Source organism: Camelus dromedarius, chromosome 19, assembly GCF_036321535.1.
Source record: "Camelus dromedarius isolate mCamDro1 chromosome 19, mCamDro1.pat, whole genome shotgun sequence".
Taxonomy (NCBI): Eukaryota; Metazoa; Chordata; class Mammalia; order Artiodactyla; family Camelidae; genus Camelus; species Camelus dromedarius.
Genome location: NC_087454.1, coordinates 6,980,898 through 7,004,435, shown reverse-complemented (window position 1 = coordinate 7,004,435; position 23,538 = coordinate 6,980,898). Strand labels below are relative to the sequence as shown.

The following is a 23,538-nucleotide window of genomic DNA, read 5'->3' as shown; positions in this document are numbered from 1 at the left end:
CCCATAAATCTGCCCCAGGTTAAGCCCCCTCCCCTCAGGAAACTACCCAGGTGGCGAAAGAGTAACCAGAGAAATGCATCAATGTATGATGTTCACTACCGATAAATGTGCACCTCCTGTGCCTTTTAATTAAATAGCACTACGTTTTCACCATTGTCTCCGAGGCCTTATCGCAAAGGCACAAGCAAAGTGGAAAAGCCATACCGTGTGACAGGGCTAGAGACAGAGAGTCAGAGACAGAGAGAAAGAGGAAGAGAGATACTCTCTTTGGTCAATAATACCTTCCCTGGTATCCCACCAATTATATGTCCAAATGATAACCTAAATAAGACGCAAAATTGAGGACACATTTTCATCTGAGCCCTTCATCTCGCACATGTGGAAAATGGGGCCTAGAAATGGCCGAGGTCCCCTGATTTCAGGCCGCTGCCCTTCCTGCCATGATCATCCTACCACATTCCAGTTGCGTATGGCCAAATGAGAAATGAAAATGGCTGGAGAACCTGGCTTATCTTGGTAACTACCCATGTGCCTTCCTATCAAGGACCTTAAATATAAGGATCAGATACCAGACATGGGAAATACCCAAGGAGAAATGGGGAAAATGTAGACTCAGTGGTCCACTGATCTCAGTGTGGGAAATGAAATGGATCGCCAGGAAACCAGGAGCTTAGGCAGACTGTCCTGAGGGAGCCATAAGAGCTGCCTTCCTCAATTGAATACCCCATCCCACAGAAATAGTCATCCTAGAGCAGAAGCCATTTTCACCCATGCCGAGGTCAAGAGCGCTGCCCCTCTTCCGGATTCTGCCACCTTTCCGGATTCCTCTCCACACATGCCTTCCTTTAGAAAGAAGTTCTTTCTCTTTCCTACCACAAGAATGCTCACAGAGCTCCAGGGAAAGGGTCTACTTCATCATACGTCCTCATTCAACAAACATTTATTGAGCAACTACTTTGTGCTGGGTACTGCAGTAGGCCCTGTGGGAACAAAGATGGAACAGACGCAGTCATACTTCTTAAGGGCTTATCATCTGAAGGTCCTATCTGCATGCAAGTGCTCGCTTGCACATAGGTCCAACAACCCCACGTGGACAGTGAGAATATTTCTAAAACCTCAAATCCTAACATATGGTCCAAAAAAAATTGCTTTTCTAATCTGTGACTGTTCTATATGAATGTCTTCAAAAGGCTTAAAAATTAAATTGCTTTTGTAAGTCCTTTAACAAATTTCCTTTACTGAAAAGAAAAATTTTATTAAATAAGGCTTTTTTTTGAGAAAAATCTGTGCTATATGTTCATCAAACCCATTATGTTTTAAGCTGTAAAACCTTGTAATCATAGGCTATTGCCATTGGAAAGGATCCGAGATATCACCTAGCCCAGCAGATTTATATTTTTTATTTTAATTTTTAAACAATGAAACTTCTTAAAAGTCAAATATTACCAAAAGTTCCCAACTATAAAACAGTGAAAACTGGACCTGGTTTTGTCAAAGGAGAGATGGAGAGCTCAGAGCCCTCTCTCCTAAACTCCCTCTCCCATCCGGCCACCTCTGCTCCCACAGAGTTTGGAATTGCAAATGGCACTTCACAAAAGTGACTATCCAACTACTCTTCATGTCCCTAAGGGGGACACTGAGGTCCAAAGAGAGTATAACCTCATTGTTAACAAACTACGTATGCAGGAATTCTTATCTCCAAATAGAGCTTGTCTTATAATAGAATAAGGTCACATTCTGAGATACTGGGGGTTAGGACTTCAACATATGAATTGGGGATCGAGGGGGAAGGACACAGTTTTACCCATAGCACTACGTCCTGCCCTGTTTAGAAGAAGGCCTTGGTCAAGCCAAGGAAGTCCCTGACACCAGGCCCTTAAGGGAAAGACATGACCCTGCTTGACCACTGCTGGAAAGAAATCAGGAGAGAGAGCAGGTGCATAAAGAGATATTCCTGAGAAGGCAAGAGAGGATGGCCCAGAGGTCAGGTGGAGGGATCAGCTTGAGCACAAGGAGAGACACTTCCTTTATTGTCACAAGGAGGCATGAAGGAGAAAGGGATGAGGAAGGGTTAAAGTTAAGGGAGTTGCTTCAGATGGCCCCAGCTTTCTTTGTGAAGCAGGAAGAGAGATCGCCTATTGAGGGTGACAGTAGAGTTTGGGGTTGGGACTCAGTAGATGGACAGAAAATAAAACCAGAGCCATAAGGAGAGCAGAGAAAGTTTGAAACAACCCTGTGCATAACAGACAACAGCCAGCTCTGTCTTGAATAGGCATGCACTGCATTATTACAGAAGAAGATCTGTTATCATTGTACTAGAAAAATGCAAGAGTGGGAGGTAAGCTGACCAGGGGACCAGAGGAGGGCTGCCTGACAGTAACAAGGGCCCAGATGGCGTTGGTGACCTTAAGTTTATAGTGGCACCATCTGCAGGGTGTGAGGTTTTTCCAGCAATGCTCAACAGCTGGGAGATGGATGTAGAGAAAGTAAACAGCTGAGTTCATCCAGGGCTGGGCCTTGCCCAGGCAGGTGCACTAAAAGAACAAAGGGGCAAAGAGGCTAAGGGTGTTGGCAAGAAGGTGAAGTGAGGAAGCTCAGGGGCCCAAGTAGGTGGGAAAGGAAGTGGGCAGTGAGCAGACTGCATATTTCTGCTGAAGAGCCTTACACACGTCTCTTGCTTCCTGTTGACCAGAGCGCGTGGTTATGGCTTCCTCCTGGAGGAAGAGATGCTGTCAGATGCGGCACAATAATGAGCTGTATGCTGATGGGCTCCCCTAGCTGATCCTCCTTCTCTAAGGTAGTCCTGACTGGCCCCAGCTGGGTAACTCAGCGATCTGTACCCAGTGCCACCACAACTATCAGGGCCTGCTCTGGGGACACACGTAGCCCTCCGAAAGGACGAGGTCAACACCGACTGCATGTCTGGCATGTTGGTTCACCCTCTACGTCAGTTTCCTAATCCGTGTGTTATTTTTAAATGCTGTGTGGGCCAGTCTTGCTTATTTGGATTTTATTACTGTGACTCTTCCAAGGTCACAGATCTTCTCTTAATATACATCTACTGACATTATGAGCAGTCAACTCAGAACTCCACAAGTTACTAGAATCATTTTAAGTATCTTCAGATACAAAATGATGGGAAAAAAGAAACTCTTTAGTGGCATACTAAGAAATACTCCTAGTACAGAATGATTAAAATTAAATACAAATACCAGACATTGTCAGGAGCAATGGAAATTCTCATACCCTGCTGGTGAGAATAGGAATTGGTACAACCACTTTGGAAAATACTTTGGTATTTTCCATTAAAGTTGAAGATGTGCATACCTATCATCCAGCAATTCCATTCCTAGGTATGTGCACCACAGAAATAGATCATGATCTATGTAGCATTAATTATTCATAATGGTCTAATATTGGAGACAACGCAGTTGTCCATCAGCATTAAAATGGAAGGATATCCATGCAGTGGAATACTATACAGCAATGAAATTTACAAGCTACAACATAGATGAATTTCACAAACATAATGCTGAGTGGAAGAAGCCAACATAAAAGAATACATACTGTATGATCTGTTTATTCAGAGTTCAAAAATGGGGAAAAGTGGCTAGTAGATAGGAACGCAGACTTAAGTGGGTAAAGTATAAAGAAAGGCAAGGTGGAGATTAGATTATCATGGTAGTCAGGATAGTTGCCTTTTGACAGGCTTCCAGCTAACATTTGTGGGGCTTAAATGGAGAACTGTGTATACGTAGCCCGAAATATTTAACAGTTGTTAAATTAAATTAACAAGCTATTAAATAAAAGACGTTTTGTTGCCCTACCTCAACAAATACATCTATCTTCATGGCAACCTGGAAGACCAGGTTGGACCTTAGAATTATTGGACTGATCAAGTCGGACCTTAGAATTCTTGGACTGCTGAAAGCTTCTCTCTGGAATATGTGACACAGAAGAGTCCCCTAGACCCTCAGGCCATCCACCTTCTCCTTTCACCCCTGCTCCACCCCATACCTCAAGGCTCCTGTGCTCAAGTATGTGTAGCACCTAACCTTCATCCATAGCATCCTACAAATATCTGCCCCTAAGCCACCCCCTCAGGAAGGTGGACCCAAGGAAGAGCCCCAGGAAGATTTGGAAATGGACCTGGAATCATTTGGACAGGGAATCCCAACTCCCCAGTGCTTGGTGCCTTGTCCAGAAAGGGAGGCATGGGTTCCAAGTGGACGTGACCTCTTGGCCCCACAGACTCCTCTCCCCTTGGAAAGGGGCATGGCTGGAGGAGAGCTCGAAGCCCCAAAGCACAGGCCCAACACAGAGCCCCCGCGCGGGGCTTGGCGCAGTACGACCTTTAAAGGAAGAAGAAGGTTGTATTGGGAAAGGCACTGGAAAACTTCTTGGATTCTGGCAGTATTCTGTGCCTTGACCTGGGTGGCAGTTACATTTACAGCAATTTACTAAACTCTACATTTGTTTTATACAGTTTTCTGTATGTGTGTTATATTTCACAAGAAAGAATTAATGAAATCTCTCTATATATTTTATTCCTGGTGCTGCAGTTTATGGGATCCCCGTAGACAGATCAGCTCTGAGAGGCTGCCTTTCAGCTCAGACACTTTGGGCAGTTAAAATACCTCAAGGTGTGAAGACCTAAGGGGGAAATGGACAGACGCTGGAAACACAGTACCTCTCACTGCTGTTCTCTCCACCGTCCAGACCGAGGTCCCTGAGTGACCAGGGACGGACGCAGGCAGAGTAGATGAGTCACGGGCCCATGTTCTTTCGCCTCGCCACTGCAAGTGCCCCAGCCCCAGGGGGAATTTCTTTTCCTCCCTCTTAACCAATGTTATATATACTGTGTTTATCAAACCGAAATTACAGGAGGCTGTTTCCATCCTAACAGAAGTGAAGGAGACCAACTCCCAATTATCCTCCATTTGGAAAGCAGTTCTAGGAAGCCCTCTCTCCTCTCCAGAAAGGCACCCGGATGGGCTCCTTACACAGTGTGCTGAGCCTCTGCCGTGTCCTGGACACGGCCCTTACTTTCCTGCTCCACATTTTAAAACATCCTGTTCATTTTGGTTTTTCATTCTTGATAGGAAAACCACTTTCCTATTACAAAGATTCAGCTTGCTGATTCTCAAAAAGATTTCCAAGTGCCCCGCATGGTTTACATATCAGGGTTTTTCTAAGAATATATATTTCAACTACTGTCCATAAAAATTCACACACACACACCCCCTCATCCCCAAACTGAACTTTACGGCTGAGAGACAATGAAAGGGAAGTGAAAAACTGGCCAGGAGTAACCAACCAAAAGCCAGGCAATTTTTTTCCCTGAAAAATCAAATTCTGGGCTTTGCATCTAAGCTATTTAAAAGCCACATTGCCAAAGTACCAGTTTCTTCATTTGGGGGAAACAAGAAAAGCATACGGCTTCAGGGAACTTCACCAGCCACTGCTGGGTAGAGCCAGACATTCGGTGCCTTTAGAATCATCAAAGCAGCGACGCAATAGATTTCGCTTAAAGGGGGCTGATGGGACCCTTGGGTAGAGGAGTGGAAAGACAAATTTCATCAATGACAGGTCTAAAGTTGTAGATTTTAGACAATGAAGGGTCACACTTCTGCCATTTTGCCCCAGTAAGAACCATCGGACAAACATCTACCCATCGCTCAAGACTCCACCCAGAGTTCACCTTCCCCTCCTTCGGGCCCTCACCAGACCCGCTTCTTGTGCCACCAGAGCAGCTGTGACATTTTACCGCACTGGACTGTTTGGGTTGCCCTCCTAGACTGTGCGATCCTTGAGCACAAGACCATAGTTTATGCCTCTTTGAAGTTCCAGCTCCATAAATGTTATCTTTGATTGCATGATCAAATGATGGATTCCACCCATGAGACTATGGATCTGATTCTTCCAACCGCTAGGATGCCATCCTTAAGAGATGAAAAGCATCTCGGCCTCTGCCAGAGTTCACCCATGTTCATGTCTTCAATTTCTCTTCTCAGGCTCAGGAAGTTGTGAACTCATTCACGTCGTACACGGGCCTGAGAACACTGTGTGTTCTTTAAGCAGAGTTATGAAAACGAAGGACCTGGTCAGCCGGATAAAACACTGCAGTTGTCCTTTTCAAGACCCAGAGCTCCAGCATTCCTTGGCTTAACAGAGAGAAGCACCTGGGAGAATGTGGGCAAGGGTGAGTAGTGATGCAAAAAACATGCATTTCATGCGTATCCTTTTTGTCCAACTAAACACAGACGATTTTTTTTGACATAATGATGCCAGTGGCATTCAGGATGGCAACTAATGCTCGAAATTGAAAGGTTGGTTTTAGGCCACTGGATTTTGCTCAGCTAGGGGAATCTTTTTACATAGATATGCTGATGTCTACAGGAAATCCTCTTCCATCCAGAGATCTCAGGGGAAGCAGTCTTCTGGGATATGGGTAAGAATATTCCATCTGGTATAACCAGTCCCCAGGCAGGTCTGGTTATACTTCTGAACTATTCAGAAGCTGGTCACCTAGGTTACTGATTGGCCAGCTCTCTGGTGCCTCCTTTCTCTGTCCGCTAATCACCTCTGAACCATTCCTTTTCTGGTCAGCCATTCCACAAGAAAGTCACCGTGGCCTGGGTTGGGGGTTAGGGTTAAAGTAGTCAATTCTCCTATCTCACCAAGGCTTCCTAAAGGTTCTACGGGAACTAAGTAGAAGAAGTGACGTGTGATAGTACCTATTCATTGACTTCTAAGGGAGTCAGGCACATGGCATGGTGGGGTGCCCCTGGGGGCAGACCTGGATTTAAGCCTCACTCTTCTGTGACCCTGAGTCACTTCCTTGAGCCTTTTGAATCTCTGTTTTCAAATTTATGAAATAGTGATAGAAGGATTGTCTTGAGGATGAAATGAGAAAACGCACTTAAAGTAACTTGTGCTCAAAAGAAAAAAGGTTAATTCCCTTACGTGTTGAGATCAGTAATCTGTTGTCTGTGTCACATGGAGAACTCACCAACAACACAAATAAGAAAGCACCGGGCAGCCACCTCAATCCAAAGAGGGCCCTGTTTCATTTATAGGAGAGAAGATATAAGTTAAGAAAAATTATATATGTTTTCTTAAGACATTTTGGTAAGTAATGAAAGGATTTCCCTGGAAGTCCTTAAACACCAATTAGATTGTCATGTCACAGTGATGTTTTAAAGTAAAGTAGTGACCTCTTAAATATTCCCCCTCATCCTAGGATTCTATGACACAAATCTGTCACAGAACTGGACACTTTGAAGCTTTAGCCAAACCAAAGTATGAATTCAAACTGGAGCAAATTACATTTATGTGTGATCCCTCAAGTCATTCAGTGTTAATACTAACCTCTTAATGAAGAATGAAACAAGAATCACCTCTTCTCACTTTTTTATACCTACTCAGCCAATTTTATTAAACTGAGACAAAAAGAGAGGAAGAAAAGAAGAAGGAAGAAAGGGAGAGAGAAAGGGAGAGAAAAAGAGAGAGGATGGAAGGAAGGAAGGAAGGAAGGAAGGAAAGAAGAAAAGGAAAGGACGGAGGGAGGGTGATCAGCAGTCTCTAAAGCAAGCCAATATTTCATTTCTTTGCAGTCCCTGCAATGAATATTAGCCCTGGGGTATTTCAAATACACATGTTGCTTCTCAACTTTTGGTATCTTAAACCTGAAAGCCAGACAGTTCTACCACCTGGAATCCTAAATTTGTTTTAAAATTATCTATGTTCAGAGTCCAAAGATCCTTTGAGTTCATTTATTCCATCGCTTCTGGGTGATGGGATTTTTTTCTCATCATTGAACTTTATTTCAATATTCCATACACACACACACACAATATTAGACTAAGTAGAATGTAAATATTTGGCAGTTATTAGTATCACCTAATAAAAAGGAGCATTTGTTCTCTGTTGTCAATGCTTCCTAAGGGTACATTCCTACTGCTTTTGAGGGGGCACTGCGTTGGTTAAAAATAGGGACGTGAAGCCATACTGCCTGAATTGAATCCCAGCCCTGCCACTGACAAGTAGTAAGACTTTGAACAAGTTACTTAACCTCTTTGTGCCTCAGTTTCTTCATCCATAAAATGGGGGTAAGAATAGCACTTACCTCGAGGGGTTGTTTGGATGATTAAGTATGTAGATTGCTTAGCATTGTGTTTGGCACACACCAAGCTCTCCACAGATGCTTCCCGTGAAACCCAGAGGTCTTCCACCTGGAAGAAATAAAGTCTGTGCGGCTGCACGACCACAAAGAGGGACGACGCGAGGGGCAGAGCGTAAGGGAAGGCCCGGTGAGAAAGGGCCTCCAGGAGTCCGGCGTGGGCTGGGGCGGCTGTGTCCCTGAGCCCGCCTTGGGCTGCCATTTTCTGGCTCCAGGAGCAACAGTGAAGCCAGTGGGAGGACAGGGCCAGAAAAATTGGGGAAACCTGTGCCGAACTCGTAAAGACACTTGATAGGAAGCCCCTTACGAAAAAGCTCAGCAAACAGCAGGAAGCCCTGAGGTCACCGCGCAAATGTCGGCGCGAGGGGACAGGGGAGGGCGCGGCGGCCGCCTCCTGCCTCCGCGGGGCCCCCGTGTGCGCGGGGGCAGCTGGTTCCGGCCCCCCGGCCCGCTGTGCCCTCACCTCGGCGGCGCGGGACCGCCACCCACAGTGCGGGTACCGGCACCCGGGAATCGGCCGAGGCGGCGACTCAAGGCTGCTTCACGGTGTCTCAGTTTCAGAGAGCTGGTAGCTAAACCTCCCCCAGCGCACCGCTGCGGGAGGTGCAAAGGCTGGCTGGGAACAACCTGGAAGAAAAATCTTTTAAACTGCAAAGTGTTTTCTTGAGCGTTCCTTACTCTTTCCCCCTGTGTGAAGGCAGGAAGCTGGCAGTTGGACATGTTCTGTTACGGTTTATCTAACGAAGAAAAGCCAGACTGAACTCTTGCTCAGAGGGCCGGGAAAGTGTTGATTGACAGACCTTGAAAAGGCTATCCTTTTTTTCTCATTAAATACAAGTTCACTGCAGGTCCAAAATAGTTGTCAGACTGTGGATTTATAGGTTTGTGATGAATGGCCTAAAAAGGAAGATGCAATGAAGTGGGGTAGCTCACATACTCTTTTTCTCACCCCTTTAAAAATATGATTGTTTTGACATATTTTAGAGAATATGAAAACTGCCTTTGGAGAATTATTTCCTTACCTCCTTACACCTAAAAGACAATTTAAGCTGTTCAGATTTCTAGGTTGTTCCTTGAGAGTAAAGATGAAAGAACAGGGACTGAAATGAAGAAGTACTTGAAATCTGCCTTTATTAGTCCCCGGGGGCTGCCACTACAGACTGCCACAGCCTGGGCGACTGAAGCAGAAGAAATGTATGTTCTCTGTTCTGGAGGCTGTGTGTGCCTGTGTCCTAATCTCTCCTTATGAGGACCCCAGCCCTACTGGGTTAGGGTCTATGCTGATGACCTCATTTTACCTGAATCACCTCTTTAAAGACCTTAGATCCAAGCACAGTCACATTCTGAGACATGGGGAGTTGGGACTTCAACATACGAGTTTGGAGAGGGACACGAGCCCGTTACACTGCCTGAACAGAAGCATTGTTGATCCACAGGGAACATTTGATTTAATAACCTCACAGGTCGAATTCCCCGAGAAGCAAACTCTGGAAAGACGGAGAGTGGTGTGCAGGAGTTTATGGGGATGCTCTCAGGGATACGTACAAGGGGTGGAGGAAGCAGGATTAGGCAGAGGGAGAGCTGGACTGCTGTGCAGTAAAATAAAGGCCCCCGCTAATCACACGGACCCTCTGAAGCTCGGGTGGTCCTTCAGGGTTGCCTGGAACTGAGGCAAGAGGATGGGCCTGCCCCAGTGAGGAGGCATGATGTGCCTGAGAGGATCTCGTCAGCTGAGGACAATCTCAGGGGAACTCGTTGGAGAGCTGCCAGTGGCCAAGTCTTCAGGCGCTGACAGAATGATTGCTTGGTCTCCAGTGGGGCCCCTGGTCAGCACACTGCAGTGTCCACAGCGACACAAGTAAACAGAAGCCTTCCAAGAGAGGGGAAGGATTTGCCATGATCTCCTTAAGAAATTTCTCATAATGTCTCCCAGGGGGTTAAAAGGTGACCTGTTATGAACCCTAAAACACTGAGCCCAATTCTGGGCAAACAGAGTATGCCCAGCAGGATGGTCAGTGAGTGGCTTAGTGCAAAAAGGATGCTCTTTGGGGCCAGAAAGATCTGGGTTCACATCTCTGCCCACCCCCACATTCATGAGCATTTCTTACCCCTTCTGAGCCTCCAATTTCTCCTCTACAAAATGAGGCCAATAATACCAAATTTGTTAGACTGTGGAAAGATTGGTTGGTTGATTGATTGATTATCACACTCGCTCCCACCTCAAAACCTTTGGTCTTATTGTTCTCTCTGCCTAGAATGTCTTCCCCCAGATGTTCCCTTCACTGGATTCTTCTTGGCATTCAGAGCTCAGCTAAGCTATCACCATTTCAGAGAGGCCCCCCTAACTGCACAACAGTAGTTGCCCCCGGGGTTGGGGTTAGAGCCAACATCAAAATAACTCTCTATTAGTAACTATTTTATTTTTACCATAGTTCTTGTCACGATTTGTCTTAGTTCATTTGGGCTGCTGTAACAGAATACCATAGACTGGGTGGATGGATTAAAAACCAGAAATTTATCTCTCACAGTTCTAAAGGCTGGAAATTCCAAGGTCAAGGGGCCAGCAGATTTGGTGTGCAGTGGCTCTGCTTCCCAGTTCGCAGATGACTGTCTTCTTGCTATGTCCTCACATGGCGAAAGGGGAGACTGTGGAAAGATTTAAGTAACAAATATGTACTTAGAGCATCTAGCACAATGACTGACATGAAGAAGGCATCCAGAAAGCACAGTTGCCTTCCCTTTCTTTGAGCAAATAGTTAATTGGTGGTATCTGATTACAAACCAGAAAGAGAGGTTTGAGCTCCTAACTTGAAGGAAGGTGTTTCTCAAAGTCTGATGTGAACTAAGAGGCCTGAGGACATTTCTTCCCGATGCCTCACTGACATTCGTTCTCTGGATGTGCATACACACATCACACACCTCTTCCCCTTGCATGAATGCCGAGTGTATTCCAAAGCTAAGACATGCATAGATTATGTCAGTTATACAATCAAACCAATTCTCCTTTTCAAGACATAGTTTTATGGAGGTATAAATCACTACTACAAGGCAATTTAGTGCAGACAGGAATTTTATTGAGGGATGCAGATCCCCTGAGCTTGTCTGGAAAATGGGAAGCATATTCCAAGATGAAGTGTCCTACAGGCGTAAGAGTCACAACACATCTGGACAGAGATTTAACTTTCTCATCTAAATCAAGTAAAATTGAGCTCCCCTGGATGAGATCGCTGAAGGCTTACTGTGTTTGATTATGGATCACAAGGGCCCAGCTGCACTGCAGAAATTGCACTGTCAAAGAGACACCTGACCACAGTCCAGAAAGTAAACAGGAGCTGCAACACTGAAAGTGACCCCTGAGCTTGGACAAGCTTTTTTCTCCCTACCAGATGCTTCCCCTGATTTGACACAGGGCCACGTGGTTTCCCAGAGTCTTCTGTGGCTGCCTTTTCCCACAGAGAAGCCTCATTTATTCTAAAATATGGAGCTTTGGGGGTTTCTTGAAAATGGTACTTTTCCTTAGTAAAAATAAGTCAAGATGAAAACGCTATCTGTGGGAATCCATTCTGAAAAATGATTAAACTAAGAACATGCAAAGAACAGTCTGTTTTCTCCAAATGATCAGTGGCTACCCAGACCTAATCACTTTCCCAATGACTAAAATAAAATAAAATAAAATCCAGAAGCAGCAGAAGGAAAATATCATAATCACTGAGAAGTCTGGGGTGGCATTATACCCACCATCTCAATACAAACATCACAAATGCTGGAATCAGTGAGTTTTTGGTCCTTAGACATCTTCTGAGTTCTCTTACTGATGAAAAAGATTTCTGATGTCATTTTCCCACAATTTCCCTTTATTCTTTTTTTAAAAAGATTTCTCCAGGTTTGACCATGGCCTTGTAACACACCCAGAGTCACCGTTACTAAAGAACCATGTGTCCTCGTCCTTTAAATATTGTCCAGAGCCCCCCCTTTCCACTGGCTCACTGAGAGCAGCAGCTTTGACACCCAAGTAAACAGTAAGTTTACGTCTAGTGCTTCCTTCCTATGTTCAGATCTCTTTCTACCTCTGTCTTGCACCTGTCTTTCCTTAGACACAAAACTTTAGAGCCAGAAGGACACACTAGTCAGCATAATGTTGCAGGGAGCTGCAGTAACAAGGACACCCTATAACCTTGGTGATTTAGCGCAGTACAGTGCAGTCCTCACTCCTGAGACAGTGGCTCTCTTGGGCAGCTATCCTCAGGAATTTGGGTTTTCCATCTTGTGGCCCCACCATCTCAGGGTCCCTCACTTCCAGTAGCATAAGAAGAAGAGAGAGGGTACCGGGCATTTTAGGGAACAGGCCAGGAAAGTGAAGTAGATCACTCCCATCAGCATCCTGTTGGCCCCAAGGAGGCTGAAAAATCAGAAGTGCAAAGATGATAATAGTGTTTGCCTCAGAGAGTCCTTAAATGCCCCTTGCCTTCAATCCCTTCAAGTTTTGTTTTGTTTTGTTTTGTTTTTCCAGTTGAGGCAATAAAGACCCAGAGAACATAAGTTACATGCAGCTAATCAGTGACAGCTCAGTTCAGTGCTGGCCAAGAGGCCTCTTGTCCATTCATATTACTTCCAATTAATGTGTAAAGGGGCTCATAAAGTCTCAAGGTACAGTAGAAGCGTTGTTTCTAGAACCTTCTATCGAGAACTTCAGGGTGAGGAGACTATGACTGCCCTGCTCTGAACTTCACAATTCCAGCACAGTCCTCTCAGTCTGAGAGCAGGACAGTTGACTTTCAAGAAGCAAGTGCCAGTAGCAAACCCTAATAACAGGAAATGCTTCTTGGCTCCTAAGGGATATAAAATTTCTTTGTGGAAAGTCAAGAAAAATAGAAACAGAATACCCTGTAATGCTTTATTCACAGGCCAAAGTCACCTATTAAGGCTTGTGTTTTGTGCTTGATTCTGTCAAGTTAGCTTAAAGGATGGAGACAGAGTTTATAGGGAGAGAAATTCTGGATGGTGTCAGCTTGGTTTTCTATCATTACGTTGGCTCACGGAAAAGACGCCTTGAAAGACTGTTCTTTTTAGAGCTGAGATCAAATGTGAGAGGAAACAGAGGCTTCCAAAAATTACCTGATAAAGAATGAGAAAGTGGGTGCAGGTTCTGAAGGCTGTCTGGAGAGCAGTGCTTCACTCATGGAAGAAGGTTCTATATCTGAATTTTTTTGCCTGCATTTTAACATTTTCATCTGGAGATCTGACATTGAGTAGTTAAAGGCTGCACATTAATTCTCTTAAAGATCTTAGTCAAACTATTTCACATCCTGAGGTCTCCCCTCCACCACCACAACAGCGAGGGAGGGAAAAGAAATAAAAATAATAACTGCCACTTGGCTGGAACTTAAGGGGCTGATTTAATCTAAACATTATCACATAAAATCAAGTAACAGTAATAATAGAAATTAGATTTATAGCAGTGCTAAATTATATTACTTTATTTAGTTAAAATAGTCATATTTCCAGATTTACAAATCAGATATTAAAAATAGTACAGAATTTAATTACATGTGCCTTCCTTTTTCATTTTTTCTACCTTATTTTCTTCTTTCCATGCTCACTGCTCCCGCTCCCCCTCTTTAAAAAAAAATTAGTCTTGTGAGTTGGGGAAATATCATGGCCACCTTACTATGTCAGTGAGATGAATGGATTCGCTGATCACAGGTCAGTTTAGGGCAAAGCTTGAACTCAAATCAATAGTCGGTTTGAGGAGCAGGAGAGACAGAGGCAGGCTGGTTAGATATCTTTAAAGAACTTGGAAGTAAAATCGCTTTCAGAGTTAAACTAGTAAAGTGCATAGGTAAAGTGCATACAAACTAGTAAGACAGAATGGCTATAACTAGCCACTTGTGAAAGTAAGCCAAGAGGCTATCCAACTATAATTAAGATAGAAGAGTATGGGAGCCTCTCGAATGTCAGCCTCATGGATCTGGGGGTGCAGTAATGAGGAGGACGTACATGTGACTGTAAGTTAGTGAGTAGAAAATTAAGTGGCTGCATCATACCTGTTTGGATGACAGCTATGTGAACAGGAGTTGGTTAGCCAAGGAAGCAGTGAAAAGAATCACAGGGTCTTGGTTACATTTCTCTGACAATTAGCGATATTGATCTATTTTTTTCACTGAGTACCTGTTGGCCATTTGTATGTCTTCGTTGGAGAAATGCTTGTTTAGGTATGTCCATGTGTGATTGAAACATGATGCTGTACACCGGAAATTGACACAACATTGTAAACTGACTATTCTTCAATTTAAAAAAGAAAGAAAATGTGCAGTCAAGAAAAACTCAAGAAAAAAAAAAAAAGAATCAGAGTGTCATAGAGGCCATTTGGATGGCAAGAGTCCATCAACATGGAAGCATCTGGGAAAGTACAGGCTTGTCAGTGTTGATCAAAGCATAATGGTTCCCTTGGTGGGACTATCCCTATTGTGGGCAAGAGTGCCTCAAGCCATTGACAGTAACATTCTGAGATCAAGTAAGAGCCTTTTTGTATAATCCTGTAGACACCAACCCACCTTTGATAATTTGACTCCTTACATAGTGAGCTTATTGATGGAGCTGCTTCAAACTTTCTGGTCTACTTGCCAGTTCTATTTATTATTTTAAATTACTGTAACTATATCTGATGCTTGAGTTGGTTCCATCTTGAGTATGCCAACAAAATCACTTTTATGAACCTAACAGACCTTAGACCACAGTGTATTATTCAAGGTAAACACCACCGCATGGGGTACACCTGGGCAGGCAGTAACATTACCCAGCAACAGCTCAGGCTCACGCTACAGTCTTCTTGAGCTGCAGCTGAACCAGCCCCATGCAATTTTGACCACACTGTATATAAAGTCAAGATCAGGATGTTCTAATAATGTGACTGCCTTTAATGATCTGACAAAACAATTACCATATTGTAAGTCAGAAGCAGTCCACAGAATGAAGGAATGGAATAAAGGGAACCATTTTAACAGGTCACGCACTGATTTTCTATGGCATCCAGGACCTCACCACAGACAGCTTGATCAGAGATACCAAGGTAGTTGACAGGTAATGTTTTCCAGGTTTTTTCACACCTTATCCAGTTGCAGTCATTGTTAGGTGATAAATACAGTGACAGCTCATTACAAAATTCAGCTTCCAGAAACTGAAAGGTCTAAGTAGCACCTCTCACCTGCTGGGTGATAGGTTAGCATCTGACCCCTGTCCCTTCTCTGCTCTCCACCCCACAACTGTCTGAAATCTTGTGCACTCAAGGCTTTAGATTTCACACAAAACCTGTTGAAGGGAAAATAAAGTCAGAAGGATCTACGACAGAACCTCAGGAATATACACAAGAATTCATGAGAGCAAGGATGGAGGGATGAAGAATATGGCCTAAAAACTCAAGAGCAGTCTCCCTAGTCTCTACAAGTTTTTTGATACGTGTGTGTCTGTCTGCCTGTCTGTCTCCCTGTGTGTCTAGGGAAAAGGTTTTGTATACTCTGTGACCTCACGTCAGCTTGTCACACATATATAAGCGTATGTCCACAGAAGTTAACTACTTATTTTTTTTATCAGCTTTACTGAAGTAAAATTGGCATACAATAAACTGCACATGTTTAAACTGTAAGTTTTGCTAATGCTGACGTACATATACACCTCCAAAGCCATCACCACAGCTAAGATGATAAACATATCCATCACCACCCCCCCAAATTTCCTCATACTCCTTTATAATCCCACCTTCTTCCCCTTCCTACTCCCATCCCATCCCCGGGAAAACATTGATCTCCTTTCCGCCACTATACATTAGTTTGCAATTCCTAGAAATTTATATAAATGAAACATGTGGTATATACCCTTTTTTTCTGTCTCCTTTTACTCAGCAAGATTAACAGTCACATTTATGGACATGTGTTTTCTTTTCTTTTGAGTAAATAAGCACCTAGGAATGGATGAGTAGGTCATAAGGTAGGTGTATGCCTAACTTTCTAAGACACTGATGAACTGGGTTCCAAAGTGGTTGTACCATTTTACATTCCCATCAGCAGTATACGGGAGTCCCAGTCCCTCCACGTCCTTGCCGTCACTTGGTATGGTCAGATTTTTCTTTTAATTGTAGCCATTCAGGCAGGTGTATAGTGGTACCTTCCTGTGTTTTTACCTAGCACTCCCCTAGTGACTGGTGATGAGCATCTCTTCATGTGCTTATTTGCCATCTACATGCCTCCTTTAATAAAATGTCTGTTCATATATTATGTCAATTTTAATGGGTTGTTTTCTTATTATTAAGTTTTGAGTTTCTTATCAATTCTGATTGTAATTATTTTGTCAGATACATGTATTGTAAACATTTCCTTCCAGGCTCTGGCTTTTCATTCTGTTAACATTGTCTTTGGAAGACCAGCCAATTTTTAATTTTGATGAAGTCCTATTTATTGGTTTGTTCTTTGGGGGGTTGTGCTTTTGGTGTGGTATCTAAGAAATCTTTACCTAACCCAAGGTCGCAAACATTTTCTCCTACATCCTTGTTCAGAAGTTTTATAGTTTTTGGTGTTATGTTTCTCTCTGATCCATTTTGAGTTAATATTTCTATGATGAAAGGTATGGCTTGAAGGTCATTATTTTATATGGATATCCTGTCGTCCCAACACTATTTGTTGGAAGGCCCTGTTTCCCCACTAAATTTTCTTTGCACTTTTATCAAAAATCAGTTGTCTGTATATTTATTTCTGTTCCATTGATCTATCTATCTTTAAGCCAGTACCCACTGTCTTGATTAGTGTAGTTTTATAAGTCTTGAAATCAAGTAGCATTAGTCCTCCAACTTTCTTCCTCTTTTATAATGTTTTTTTTAATTTTTTGTTTGTTTGTTTTTTGCTGTTCTGAGTCCTTTATGTTTCCACATGAAGTTTGGAATCAGTTTGTCAATTTCCACAAAAAAGCCCATTGAGATTTCGATGAGGATGGTGCTTAATCTCTAAATCAATTTAAGGAGAGCACAAGTGTGCCGTTCAAAACCGCACAGGCCACAGGTCAGACTGTCTGGGTTCAAATTCCAGCTCCATCACTTATGGCTGAACAGTCTTAGGAAATTCACAATCCCTCTAGAACTCAGTTTTCTGATCAGCAAAATGCATAAAATACTAGCGCCTTTCTTATACGGGTTCTCATGAAGGTCCGGTGAGCTTGTTCAACACTTAAAAATATGTGTGTCATGTAATAAGCAACAAATAAATGTTAGCAATGGGTGTTGATTTTATCACCAGTAGCACTTAAACAGCATGTGGAACAGTACGCACCCAGTAACGGGTGGATTGTATCATTAGCTTGTATAGCAAACTAGGCTACCTGGTTTGCACCTTCAGGTGTGCTTCTCGTCTGATTTGCATATCCCAGACTGAACTGAATTTGCTGGAAGGAGGTTTGTTCTTAAAAGATCTGACCCTGATACTGAACACAGACTGTCCATTCTGCAGCTTGGATGTTGCATTTCATTTTCTCTCATTGGTCTCGAAATCCTTAGAAAGCTGACTCCTTCATGAAGAGGCATCTACTCTGCCCCTTGCTCTTGGGATAAAGAAGGGCCCAGGTTACATACGAGACTTGTTTTATGGTGTGATATGATTTTCAAGCGCAGGAAGGCTCTGTGGACTTCTTGTCACCCAGCACCACGCCCCTCCACCCCTACACACACACACACACACACACACACACACACAATCTCCTTCCTAGTTTGCTGACACAGACTGCCCAGTTGGAAACCCATTTCTGTGCCGGATGACTTTGTTCCCCATAAAATCACAAACTACCTTTGAAGGAAAAATAATCCCTAATTAATTCATGTAGGTGACAGTATAAAGCAGTAGATAGAGCCCTGGACCAGAAGAGGAAAGGTTTGGGTTCTAATCGCAGCTGCCTTTTTCCCCTCTCGGCAGCCTAAGATTCCACGTAAGCTCCCTGCTGTACAATAAAGGGGCGACGGGTTTAAGCCATTCATTCGTTCATTCAGCCGCCCCCGGCCAGGTGTTAAACGCAGGAGGCGCGGCAGTGAACAAAACAAAATCCCTGCTCCCACAGAGCTTAGGTTCAGGTCAGAGAGACAGAGAATAAGCACACAAACACATAAGGAATCGACTGTCAAGGAGTGGTGCCTTATAAGAATAAAAACAAAGCAGCAGAGAGAGTTGGCCAATGAAAAGAAATGCTAGTTCAGGAGGAGTGTTACAGGAAGTTCTTTCTGAGGTAGTCGCGGTCCAGCAGAGGCCTGAAGAAAGTGAGTGGCGTCAGACCCAGGGAATAAACTCGTGGCTACAAGTGGGAAGGGGGGAGGGGCAAGGTAAAGGTAGGGGATTAAGAGGCACAAACTGCTATGTGTAAAATAAATCAGCTGCAAGGGTATCTTGTATGAGACAAGGAATAGAGCCAGTACTTTATGGTAGCTCTAAATGGAGTGTAATCTACAAAATTTTTGGATCACTATGTTGTACACCTGAAACTTATATAATATTGTAAATTAACTATACGTCAATGAAAAAAAAAAAGTGAGTGAAGTGACACGAGCCTGGCTGGTAGAAGGACATCCCCAACGTGGGGAGCGGTAGGTGCAAAGGTCATGAGGTGGATGTGTGCTGGAGGGAAAGAAAACACGTTCAAGGAAAATTAAAGAGGCCCATATGGTTGCAGTAAAGAGATAGCTGCAGAAGGGACTAGGGACCCAATCACATGGGGGCATCACAGGCCAGCGTAAGGACTTCTGAGTGTCTTCTAAGTGAGATGGGGAGCCATACCAGGGTTTGAGCAGAGGAATAACAAAGATCTGAATTATTTTAGAAAAATCACTGGGGCTGATACGCTGAGGGCAGACCATACAGTGGCCAGAGAAGAAGCAAGAAAAGCCAGAAGGAGCGGTTGCTATAGTGTGGGAGAGAGAGATTTGGGCTTAGACTAGCAGTGTGAAAGAGGTAAGAAGTTAATGTTTGGATATAGGGCATGGGTTCCATATTGTGGACTAAGAAGGGAGTAAAGGATGACTCCAGTATTTTGGTCTCTGTAAAAAGAGGATGCCATTTACTGGATGTAGGAGCCTAGAGAAGAGGAAGGTTTGAGGTGGTACACCAAGAGTTTGTTTTGGACATGTGACATTGGGTTGTCTGTTAGATATCCAAGGAGCAGGCCAAGTAGACAGTTGTATATACAGGACTGTACGACAGGGGAGCAGTCAGGGCTAGAGGTTTACTAGTGGAGCCATCAGTGTGTGCATGGTCATGAAATTGATGGCTCCTGGTGAGGGCACCCATGTGGTAACTATCGCTAGAAAAAGAGAAGTTCCAAAGAGAAGAGGAGAATCCAGGGAGAGTGAGATGGGGCAGAGAGAAAAGCTGGAGAGCACGGTAACACGGAAACCAGCTTTAAAAAGCGTTTCAAGGAGGGAGTGAGCAAAAAGCTGCTGAGAGGTTTAAGATGACACTTTTAATCTCTATAGTTCATTATGGGATTAAATGAGATGAACTCCTGGTTTGGTTTGTGTTGCTGGCAAAGTACCAGAAATCTCAAGTAAAAGTAGCTTGAACAATAAGAACATTTATTATGTCACAAAATATAATTCTGGAAGAAGAGTAGTTCTAAGTTTGGTTAATTGGTTGACTCAAAGATGTCATCAAGGACCAAGATCCCTTCATCTTTGGGCTCCACTGTCCTCATGATGGTAAGATGGCTGCTGCAGCTCTGAATGTCGCACCCCTTGCACTGTCTAGAGGTGGGATGAAGGGAAGAGCCTTTTATTGTGTCTCTTTAAGGGTGAGGAAAGTTGATCAGTAGCCCCGCTGAAGAACCCCCTTTCCCGTGAAACAAGAGTGTGTCACACACCCATGCCCAAAAGCATCTTAGCAGGAGAGTGAAGTAAATCAGTATTCACACTGTGGGGCGGAGGGACAGCCCAGTGTCTCTTAAAGGACATAGCCACTCCAAGGAGGGTGAAATTGATCAGGATTCTGTGCGAGAAAGAAGGGTCTCAAGGGGTGATTCTTGGGTCAGAGCCCAGTACTGTCTGCAACGCAAGTGCTTGGTTTCCTAAGTTGGCCTCTTTCTTTCATGTCACAGACACGAGTGTGGAAGGTTATGAATAAATATGCATTATCTCTAAGCGAAGGCGAAGAGATTTTTCTCCTCAAGTGACTGTTGGATCTCTCACGTGTGCCTGCCATAGTATTACAGATGTGTTGGGAGAGACCTTGAGAGTCCATGTACCCTCCATATAAAGTGCCCGTGACTTTGTGTGCTAGTCAAGGTCCCAGCAAGAAATATATGATATACCCAGATTATTCTAATTTAACAGGAACACAGAGAATTTGATGCCAGGACCAGCTACGAGTGAGGGCTGGGCACAGCAAAACCACAAGTTAGTGCGGCCACCAGGGTCGGTCAGCCAACTGTGACCTTGCAGGATGAGGGAACGTGGGGAATAAATGCCCTGCCCTCACCTCCTCCCTCCCTCCAACTGGATGCTCATCCCTGGGGTCCATACAGGTGAGATTCAGGGCACAGAGAAGGAGTAGGGGAAAGGTGGAGATGGTTCTGGAAGAGCAAATAGAAGGTATCCAGCCTGCTCCATTAGGGGAGACCAGCCACTCCCACGCCACTCATTTCCCCTTGGGACACCTCTGACTGCTGGACAGTTCCAGTCACCTGGGGGCTTGTACAGAACAGGGCCAATTTCTCATCTCCATGGCAATGCTTTAAATAGAGGACAACAGCCTGCACATCTCACAGCCAAGTGCTGGTGAAAAGGTCATTGAGACTTTAGTTTAGTCCTTGACCCCAGAGTCCAGTGGAAATTGAAAGTTAGGGACTCCATATGTGGCTCTCAACCAGGGGTGATGTTGCCCCCCAGAGATATTGGCAATGTCTGGAGACATTTTTTCATTGTCACAACCTGGGGGAAGGGATGCTGCTAGCATCTCTCTGGTGGGTAGAGGCCAGGGTGCTGCAAACATCCTACAACACACAGGACAGGCCCCTCAGTGAAGAATGATGTAGCCCCAATGTCACTAGTGCCGAGGAGGAGACACTCAGCAGGAACTGTCTGTGTGAGGCTGTCACTGTAAGACAGTCCCCAGGGGCCACACCCCAAAAATCCCTCGTGCACCCCAGGCTGAATCTTTGTTTTCAGGGTGAGCTACTGAAAAAAGAGCACCAGGGCCCTTTGAGAGCAGGGAGAGGCGCAGCGGGGGGAGAGGCGCAGCAGGGGGAGAGCCGCAGGAATGAGGCGGGAGGAAGAGAAGAGGGGCGCTTTGCTGGCATTTGGAATGGCCATTGTTGACTTACCCTCTGGTCAGCGCCCCTGCTTCTGAGCTCCCGTGGGGGGCGGGGGAGAAGCGAGCGGTCGGGGTGCAGCCAGCGAGCCATCACCATGTCCCAGCGCTGCGCAGGCAAGCATGTAAACAAGCAGAGCAGCCACGAGAAATATCAGAAAGAAATAAAAGCTGTTTGGTCTGCCGTCAGGAACAGATTGTTGGAATATTCCAACCCCAGCACTAAAGGAACAACCAACAATAACAACTAGGAGACCGCATCCGATATTTAGACACACGGAGCCCGCGTGTTCCTTGTGCCGGACCATTTCCAAGAGAACCAGCCACTGGCACTGTCCTCTGTTTTCACCGAGGCCTGGTGAGCACTGGTGAATCACCCACGTTAGGACCGAAAAGTATACAAATGTCAACTGTGACCATGAGGAGCAGGTGAACCTAGCTTCTGCTGAAGGTCAGCGAGTGTGAATATTCTGATAAACATTTCCTATCAAACAGCAATTCCTTATCTATTTGGCATCTATAGATCAATCAGAAATATTGTATTTGAAGTGCATCTTCTAGATACCTGACATTACCTTATTTAAGAATAACCCTACCTATGTAATCTTTGGGGGGTAAAACGTTTTTGAAAGGTATACATTTCCTTTGCGCCAATAAACAAAGTGCATTGACAATAATTCTTTTTAAATGACTCAGGACAGTTACTATAATGTAATAGCAAGAAAAAGATAAGATGCCCTCAGACCTAGGCGATTTGCCCAGGCATTAAATGAACCCAGATCATGCTTTTTTTTTTTTTTTTTTTTTTTGGTTCTTGTGCAAGCTCTCCATGGTTCCTCATCAGCCTCCATCTGTATAGCTGCCAGCTGTTACCCTTTATTTATATCACCAGGCCTGTCCACTCATAATCCCTGCCTTCCAGTAATTGCTGCTGTGGGCTAGGACAGAGCTTCTCAATTTGGGGCAGCAGGCTGAAATTTCCTGGGAGCTTAAAAAATTATCCATGCCTGGGTCCCCTCTTCAGAGTTGTGATATCAGTAGTCTGGGGAGTGATGTGGGTACAGAGATAGTTTAAAATTCCTCAGATGATTCTGTTGTGCAACGAAGCCTGCAAACCACAGGGATGGGGAATTTGATAGCCTATCCTGTTGTAATGAGGCATAAAATAAGAGTTAATTGTGATCTAAGAGATTTCACTATGAATAAGCTTGAGAATATGAACCTTTGGGACATGTATTTCAGAGGGCTTTGGGTCCCACTTTCTCATTCTTTGCTGTGCTCCAGGGAAGTGACTCAAGCTAGGAAAGAGGTAGGACAGGTCAGTGTTTAAGTACCCAGAGTCCAGAGTTCAAATACCTGGGCTCAAACTTGACTCTGCCACTTGCTGTGTGACCTTGGGAAAATGGCTTAACCTTCCTGGGCCTTAGCTTCATCAGTGCCATTTAGAAGGATTAAATGAGTCAATGCACACAGAGGACAAAGAATAGAGCCTGTAGTAACCCTCCACAAAGTTCACGTTATGCGTTCAGGGTTTGGCAGGAAACAATTTACTGCAGCCGGTCAAGGTGGAGAGACAGAGGTGTGGGAGAGGCAAAGGGAGCAAACCAGGGGTGCGGTGGCACCCAGAGACCAGCCGCAGCGGGAAGCTGTGACTAGCCTCGTCTGGAGCGGAAGGAGAAGCAGTGGTGGTACTGTAATCTAGCAAAGGCTGAGGCCGTGGTGCACGGCAACTGGGCAAGGTGAGGTGCCGAAGCGGGGAGGGGGAAGGGAAGAAATACCACGACCTCTTTCTCTTTCGACCTCTGAACCCCGTGAGAAGCCAGGGAGACGAGGGAGCAGCCCCCAGGGCTCAGCCTCTCTGGGCACAGAGCTAAGCAGGCAAGGGGGGAGGGATGAATCCGAATGGATGGGGAGGCGAACAGAGAACAACCAGCACGCATAGCAATTATTAATCATCACACGAGCGGCAAAGTCACCAGGGAAAGTCCTTGTTGCCCTGGAGTGGGTGAACCTGACATGGCAATGGCTGGA

The 23,538-nt window shown here is 44.6% G+C and overlaps 1 protein-coding gene across 1 annotated transcript in view; it reads left to right on the top strand.

Annotated features, from left to right (window-relative positions):
- The window catches only part of NEDD9 (neural precursor cell expressed, developmentally down-regulated 9), a 264,118-nt gene that overhangs the window by 150,677 nt on the left and 89,903 nt on the right, over window positions 1-23,538 (top strand). Inside the window, exon 7 of the mRNA XM_010995812.3 lies at window positions 6,015-6,202. Coding sequence (XP_010994114.1) covers window positions 6,191-6,202 — 12 coding nt within the window. The 5' untranslated portion in view covers window positions 6,015-6,190. The remainder of the gene's footprint in view (window positions 1-6,014; window positions 6,203-23,538) is intronic.